The sequence below is a fragment of the Quercus lobata genome, chromosome 3 (assembly GCF_001633185.2).
Source record: "Quercus lobata isolate SW786 chromosome 3, ValleyOak3.0 Primary Assembly, whole genome shotgun sequence".
Taxonomy (NCBI): domain Eukaryota; kingdom Viridiplantae; phylum Streptophyta; class Magnoliopsida; order Fagales; family Fagaceae; genus Quercus; species Quercus lobata.
Genome location: NC_044906.1, coordinates 17084430 through 17093266, shown reverse-complemented (window position 1 = coordinate 17093266; position 8837 = coordinate 17084430). Strand labels below are relative to the sequence as shown.

The 8837-nt window shown below is 33.5% G+C and overlaps 1 protein-coding gene across 1 annotated transcript; it reads right to left on the bottom strand.

The window, feature by feature from the left end:
- Window positions 1–7651: 7651 nt before the first annotated feature.
- Window positions 7652–8266, bottom strand: LOC115981456 (wall-associated receptor kinase-like 20). Its single transcript, XM_031103603.1, has one exon. It carries the CDS (start codon window positions 8264–8266, stop codon window positions 7652–7654), a length of 615 nt encoding a protein of 204 aa, XP_030959463.1.
- Window positions 8267–8837: the final 571 nt, after the last annotated feature.

Genomic DNA, 8837 nt, shown 5'->3' with positions numbered 1-8837 from the left:
TATTGTCGTATGCTACTACTTTCGATTGCCTGATCCAACATGCTTCAAAATCAAAACACTGTTATTTGATTGCTTGATGAAAGAGTAGTTCACTACTATCAACGAGAAAATTTAAACAAAAGAAGGATGTAAGAAATGTGGATACACTTTTTGCTGCTATCTCTTCCTTTAAAGATTTGTAATATTCACATTCAGAGAAGTTACAAATAAAAAAGGGCTTACAGGAAGCTAATAGTTCAGTTCACTTGTTCCCGAATGGAACTCAACTCTCAGGCCTTGTCCAAGACTTGCAAAGAACAACAATAATTCTAATGACACTTTCTCACTATTGTTGATCTGGTTGTTATTAGTTCTAATAAAAGTGGAGTGGGTTTATTTGTACGCGGTGTTCCAACCACAACCTTATCACCTTATCAAAGTGTGAAAAATAAAATATTCTGTAACATTGCTCTTATTCCACGCTAGGAAGAGAAAATGTCAACTCTCTCCTTGTGTGTCTGCACTTTTTTCTCTCCTAAAATGTTTCACACATGAGATTGTTGCTTCAAAAAGAGCTTGACCTCTCTATAACTTTCCAAAACATATAATGATACAAATACTAGAAAGAAATATTCAATGGCAATATCCATCTTAGGGATAAATACATAAAACCTGTACCTGTGACAGATTAACTAGTTCTAAGTACACAAGCAAAGCACGGCTTGCAACATGCAACATGAAACAATAGCAGAAAACCATATATCTTTGTTGCTGTTTTATTTATTTATTTATTTTTATTTAATTTTTTTGTTTTTGTTTTTGTTTTTAATGAGTATACAGTATTGAGAGAAAGGGAGACAGAGGGTCCGGCCCATCTCTAACCTCAAGGGAAGGATCCATGGTCATGGAGGTTGAGAGGAGATGAGAGAAGGCCCATCAGAATTACAAACTGCCATCCAACGGGTCAAATTGTAAGTCAAAAATTTGTTTCTTTACGGACAAACCCAAAATCCCATCAAGAGAGAGAATCCAAAACTAGCTTAATATTTGAAGTGATCCATTTTTGGACCTGGGGGAGCAGAAGTGTCATAAAAGAACATACAGACCAACATCACAAGCACTACACATTCCATAAATATTTCTACCAATAGTAATTTTTTTAGGGGAGAGACATTAAATGGGAACAAAAATACATATTTATCTTCTCCCTTTACCTTCCTCATTTTCCTTATGCATTTATTTGCTTCAATATCTCCTCCAATACATTTCAACTCATTAATTACCACACAGAAATAATAAAGGAGTCTCTCACTCTCTCTCTCTCTCCCCTTATTAATGTGAGAGTACACATTTGATTAACTCCTTATCTTTTATATTAATTTCCACAATTTTACATTTAAGTTGCCAATATATTCATTTTAATTATTTGATATGAAAATGCTACAACTACAACAACTTATAAAACAAAATTTGCATGGTTAAAATACTACAACAACAACAAAATCAAATTCTTAGGGTCCATTTAGTTAGAGAGGTGGAAAAGTGGGACGATAGAAAGTGATGGGAGGATAAAAAAAAATTTAATTTCCCTAATTTTTTGTTTGGTTGGGAGTGGAAAAGTGGAGGGATGGGAAAAGTGAGTTTGTATAAATTTACACATATACCCTTGTTAAAAAGTGAGTTTATATAAATTTACTCATGGACATTTTCATTCATTAAGGCTGTGTTTGGTTCCCGTAAAATATTTTCCGAAAAGGAAAATATTTTCAAGTATTTAGTTGCATTATGAAAATTGTTGTAGAAAATATTTTCATGTGTTTGGTTCTATTCTGAAAATGCTATTTTCCTATAAATTTTTCACACGGCAATTCAACCCACGGCAGCAAACTCCGGCAATCAAAAGCCGCAACCACAAAAACACCACCACCACACCACCACAACAACAACAAAAATCAAAATCACACAGAAATCAAAATCACACAGAGAGAGAGATCGGTGGGTCGAAGATTGGTGGGTTGAAGGCAAGATCGCGCGGAGGTGAGATCGAGTGGTGCGGTGCGATCGGTGCGATCGACGCGGTGAGAGCGATCGTCGGACTGGAGCTCGCGATCGGTGGGCGCGGTGCTGCGATCGACGAGACCGGTGCGACTGGTGCGTGCGATCGTCGAACTGGAGCTCGAGGTTCGCCGGCGATCGTCAGACTGGACTGGAGCTCGAGGTTCGCCCTCTTCTTCCCCTCTCTCTCTCTCTCTCTCTCTCTCTCTCTCTCTCTCTCTCTCTCTCTCTCCGGAAATCATTTGAAGTGAAAATTGGAACGAAAATGAATTTCCATGGTCAAGCCCTATTTTTTTTTGGTCAACTGAAATTGATTTCCGAAAAATTCTATTTTCCGGACCAACCAAACATCCGCATTTACGGAAAAGTATTTCCGGAAGTGATTTTCACCCAAAACAAACACAGCCTAAGTAACCTTATTTTCTCCCTTTAGTTTTCTCCCCATTTTGGAGAGAATTTTTTGGTGGGCCAAGGCAGAAAACACCTGGGGCCCACCATTTATTTTCTTTCCTCCCCACTCAACCAAATACTCTCCAAAAAAGTTTTATATCTCATTTTCTCTTCAAAGTTTTCCATCCATCATATTTCACCTCCAAACAAACACACCCTTAGTCCCAAGATTTTAGGGTCGGTTATGAATTCTTAAAAGATTACTCAAAGTCGGCCATATTCTTTTACTCAATTTTATTATATTTCTAAAGCATAATCTTTATTACTTCCTAACTACTTTTATTAATGTTTTTTCTCCATTATCAAAACGAAAATTAAAACATATTTTAAATTCAAGAACTCAAAAGGTAAAAGGAAAATATTTATTCTTAAATAAACATTTACTTAAACTTTACACAACATGTGTGAATTCATTTCTCCATTATAAGGTGCCGCACAATTCCCTCCTGGCTCCTAGTAGAGCAGGCAATGAGTTCCGCAGCTAGCAAAATTACTAACATGGACGGAACCATAATTTGAATTTGAAGGGGGCCAAAGTATAAACCAAAGTTAGATTGATACTTGGTGCCGTGGTGATTTTTCAATTTTCTTTGAAGAATTTTCAAAATTTGGGACATTAATAATAGAGTTTGGCAATATTTGAACATCAAACATCGGTTGTGAATTATTTATATTTTTTTCTTTTGAAAAAAAATCAAACTTTGTAATTGACTTTCTCATAATTTACGAATACAAATTAAAATAAATGTTCATTATTCCATATTAAATAGTTCTATTGTGTCATAAGTTAGTCTTAAAAAAAAAAAAGCCAAACATATTGAACAAAGTCACAATAAAATTAATGACGATAATTTATTGGATTAATCAACAAACAAACATTAAAGAAGAAAAAAACATATTTTCAATTGTTAACCTTGAAAAAGAAAACAAATTATCAATTATTATTAATGTTTATTATGTTGGGTGCACGGTCCAAATGCAATCCAAGCCATATTTTAATATTACTCACATAATTTTTTTTTAGAGAGTTTCAACTTATAGCATCTGCTCCTAGTGATAGCTCTTTATTATTAGACAAAGACACCAATCAGTTTTTGGTGTAGGCAGGGATTAAACTACAGATCTTTCATTCAACTATCAGAGACTTTATCAATTAAGTTAACTGGAACCCACATATTGCTCACATAAATTAGATTGTTGAACAAACAGTTGAAAAGTCCAATTACTATTATTTTATAAAAAGAAGTGGGCTTGTAAATAACTTAAGCTTTTTTTTGTTTTTTTGGGTTGAGGAAAGCGTGTAACTTAAGTTGAGGTAAAAATAAAAACTTAATAAGAGATTGCTACAATAGTATTTTACTTAAATTTCAATATATTTTATCACACCTAATAACATCTAAATAAACTCCCAATTTGGTTGGATTTATACATGAGTAATAGATTTTTTTTTTTTTTTTTTTGATACATACATGGGTAATAGAATTGATTGGGTGTGGTTGTGCTTATTCTTAAATATGTGATAAGATAATATAGCATGTTGGATTGGAGTGGTAAAACATGAGTTTTACACATCCTTATAGAATTTAATATTTTTTAGAAAAACTTCTTCTCTTCTGCTATTCAGATTCAAATTGAACAGTTTCAATTTAAAGCAGTCCCTATATGCCCATATTCACTACTTCCAAATCTCCCGTTAAGGCCTTCATGTTTTCTTTATCTTTATCTTTTTTTCATTTCTTTTTCAAAGCTCTTCCCTTTTTTTTTTTTAATAAAAGGAAAAGAATGTAGTCCAATCTCTGTTAGCAATATTGCATGGTGCAATATCTCTATGTCACTTGCATTTTTTCTGTAATTTTATTCTATCTATGTCCTTTATAAAGATATGGAAAGACCAAAAAAAAAAAAAAATCAATTTATTTTATCATCTGTAAGGGGGGAAAATGAGAGACATCATTAAGGTCCTCCTCAATCCTCATTGCCATTCAAAGTGTAGCACAATTCTCAAATTGTGAAAATGTCAAAGTACTAGATTGGCCCATAAAGCCTGTTATGCAATTATCCTGGGGTCATGCACTCACAGATTCGTATCCATAAGGAAATCTGTTCCAAAAACTAAAAGGCCTGGGCCCAATCCTAGTAATAGCCAGACTCCTCTGCAATCACATTTGTAAGGAGGCACACTGATGGAGCAGCTCCTCTAGCTCGTGAGGAATTCAAAATTGTTGGGGTTATTGACAATTGCAGCCAATGGTCAAGGAGCGTATTTGATAGTGACTGTCTATAGCGATGGCAATTTAAATTTGAATTGTAGAGACTTGTCTAGACTTACTCAAACCTGACGCATTATTATTTCTTCTTATATAAAAGGAGAAAAAATGTATAGTCATGGATAGGGAAAAAGTATCTCATGCATTCGATATATGCATCATGTCTTTTACAAATATGTGAATTACACGCAATATGAGATTCACATATTATGAAAGAGATTGCATACATACAAAATACATCAGATAATTATTATTTGGTTACAAGTGTTAAATACCTTCAATATTTTGTGGAGTATAATAACATGTTTTTTTTTTTTTTTTTTTTTTTTGACATGATTGACTAGGTAAGGATGCTTTGTAAAATTGACATCATGATCACTTAGAGGATAAAAGTCACATAGAATTGTTGGCTTTGATGTTTTATCTCAACAACGTCCAAAATCCTAGTGGTTCCTATAAAATAAATGAACATATATTATAAGTTTTAAGGTCATTTTGTCACCTCTTCATATGTCGTGTTTAGATGGACTTAGTTTATGGACCTAAGTTTAAACTGGAGAGCCAAACCTGCTACTCACATCAACACTCATAGGGATTAAGGCTAATGACATATCTTGGAAGCCACAATTAGCTTACAAACAATAGAGTTAATCCTATAACCCACTAACAACTACGATTTGCTTTAATAGACCATAAAGAGGATAATCTTAGTAAGAGAGAGTAAATGCAATATATTTGGTAAGTGAAATCTTGAGTTAATGCTTCCATTTGCTATGCCTTTATAGAAGTTAAAAAAAAAATGTCAAAAATCACAAGAAGTAAGGATTGTTTAAAATTCCTGGATTTTTTTTAAGGGTATTACAATCATGAGTAGCGGGTTTGATGAGAGATTGAAACAATATGGATTGATGCTAATTTGGGTAAATTAGTTGGCTAAATTCTTCTTAGTTTGTTTCCCTAAAATGATTGACACCCTATGAAGCTACTAAATTCAAGGGATTGTGTTAAGTAAGCATAAATAGTGATGGGCAAGCATTAGGGTGTTTCGTATTTTTGCTGAAATTCATGGGTGTTACAATAGAATTAAGCCAACTTCCCCATGTACTAGGCTTGCGCTTGCATCACCAATGAGCTCATGAGTCTTGCAAATGTTCCAAGCCCATTTACAACTTATTTCCTTGAGCCCAAGGGTGCATGAATAAAATCTCTATTTTGCCTTCCAAACCACATCTCCCCAAATATTCCAATAGGCTTCTCAAGTGAGCATTCCCCATATGGAGAGGTAGATAAAAATAAGAATAATGGGCCCAGGAACATTTGGACATGAAATTCGCAATATTGGGCCTCGTATTTTTGTGAAAAAATGGGCCCTACCAAGAAGAAACTATCTTAAGCATCATGTCTCTCTCTCTCTCTCTATCTCACACACACACACTCGCAAATCATTTAGCTGTAAGTCTGTAACTATTCAATATCTTATGAAAAGTTAATCATAACGCAGTCGCGGTTGAAAATTTTTTTTAGTTTGATAAATGCAATATAAGTTTCTCTTTGTTGACACTTGACATGGAATTTTTTTTTTTGCAATCAATTTGTAAACTTTAGGATCAATATAACTTACTCTGATTATGTAATGTATTATAAATCTGTTTTAAAATACTAGTATTACTATTTTCGTATGTATTCTAATAAATATTTCTATTTACTAAAAAAAAAAAAATTGTAACGCCACATAGCATTAGAGGGAAAATGAAGGGAAATATTTCACTTTAAAAGCCATAATTTTATTTTTCATTATTTACATATTTATCTTTGGTGCATGACCTTAGTAAAATGTTTTCACATTAAACCAAATTTCTTGCCAACTCAGTGGAAATTTTCCCTATTAAATTGAATATATTTTGATGGTTGATAGATAAAATTGAAACAATAATTGAAACCATGACCAACAAAAAAAAAAAAAAAATTGAAACCATGACAAAAATAGCGGATCAAAACAATAGTTCCACAAAGGGTAATAGTTATCACACTTTTATTATTATACACTCATCATACACATAATTGTACATATGCTATCACGTGAACTGAAATTGTGTTTTGAAAACACAATTTCAGCTAAAGTTGAGAATTTTATTTTTCAAAATACGATTTCACCATTTTATAATTTTAACTGAAATCGTATTTTAAAACATGATTTCAAAAGAAGTGTGTATAGAATATGAAATAGCGAGTGTGAAACAATATTTTCTCTTATATAAATATGTAACAGTGCAAAGATGTTAAAAACCCAATTCCTTTAGCCGTCTGTCAAATGATAACAGTGATAAAGACTAGAGAAATAATCTCAAGCATTGGAAGTGATTCAGCACATAGATCATCTAATGCACGCTGTGACAATATAATTAAAAAGTACACAAGAAGTTATGAAGGAAATAGTAATTTATTTGACTACCAACATTAAGAAAAGCCAAACACGACCCATACTATAGACTATAGAGAGCAAGTGGGAAGAAGCAACAAATCCACGTGATTGAGACACAATAGCTAACACATCAAACACTACATAATTGCGAAAGCCAACGTAATACTAAGTTTTTGGCTCCCCTATTTCCCACTTTGATGTGGCTTGTGACCAATCATGAAGCACAAAATCCAACTAGAAAACACTGGTCCACTAAATACTATGACAATAAAAGCATAGAATTAAAATACCAACAACTTTATTTGATACTTCTAACTATATATGTTGCTTATCAAATAATTATCTTATGCATTCAATATATATATATAATCTTTCTTATAATATGTGAGTTCTATGTTGTGAATACCTCACATATTTAAAAGAGAGATGATATATATTTCAGATGCATAATATACCTTCTGAGGCCTTATAGCCAAAGTCAATTGGGGGGCACCCATTGCAGCTCAATACCGTAGGTCCATGAATCAAAAAAAGATCCAAGCTTCATATCCACCATTGAAGTATAAGCAGTGCACCCTCCAACCCTGAGCCTAATCATATGCGAAGTCATGGCAGAATCTTTCAAGTAATGGCAGCAAAGGGTATTCTTACACCCAAGTCCCTCCTCCACATTGTTCTCAAACTGCCTACAAAAGCTGATTGAAGAACAATTCAGAGGCGACCGAATAATGCGTTCAGAGCAATTAAACAACATGACAGTGTTATGAGTTGATATGTTGAAGGGCAAGTTCTCATCAAGCTTTAACCCTCCTGAATTGAGATCAGAAGAATAACACGTGTCTTTCTGTATTGGGGGTGGGCTTATAATGAGCTTATAAGCACTTGGATTAATACTGAGGATCTTGTAGTAAAACCCTCTAGCTGACAAGAACTCAAGAATGCCATTGTTGCAATAGACTTTATACCTAGGGTCTCCACAGTTGTCATCAGTGCTAAGAGGGTATGGAACATCAATGCTGCCACATTTAGGGCAATTATTGTATGCTTCTGACACATGGGTTACTAAAATGAGAAAAAGAAACATCATAACCATCCTCACTAAAGTGTTCATTGTTAAGACTATAGGGAAAACACTTAGAGAAGCAAGAAGTTCAAAGAGGAAAGTGTGTATATATAGAAATTCACAAAGTTCAGTCCTAAGCAAACCTTTGGGGGACCATTAAAATATAAAAATATCAAACAGTACATTATTGAAACCCATAAATATAGAAATCCAAAGGAAGTGCATTACCACCTATCCTATGAGTGGTAAGAAGCGTGCCCCTCCTTCAGCTTTTATTGGAGAGGCTAAAGAGTTGTATTGAATATACAACTCCCCCACTCATAGAGATGATAAAATAATTACCAAGTTCAACGTGACGTTTGAAGCAAACAAGTTACTTGTTCTACTCACTTACGTACAGTTCCTTAGGTATTGTATTTTTAAGTTCTTAATTAAATTTAATCATGTGTTTACATTGGTCAATAAATCGCATATATAGTTGAATTTATTCATCCTTGGAAAAAATAATACATTGCTTGCACTGTATTGGTCAATACAACCATATAATTGAATTTGATTGAAGAACCTAAGATACTAACATGTAAAGAAAATTTTGGCCAAC

Coding starts and splice junctions, on each gene's coding strand:
- LOC115981456 (XM_031103603.1), bottom strand. CDS start 8,266: ATGGTTATGATGTTTCTTTTTCTCATTTTAGTAACCCATGTGTCAGAA.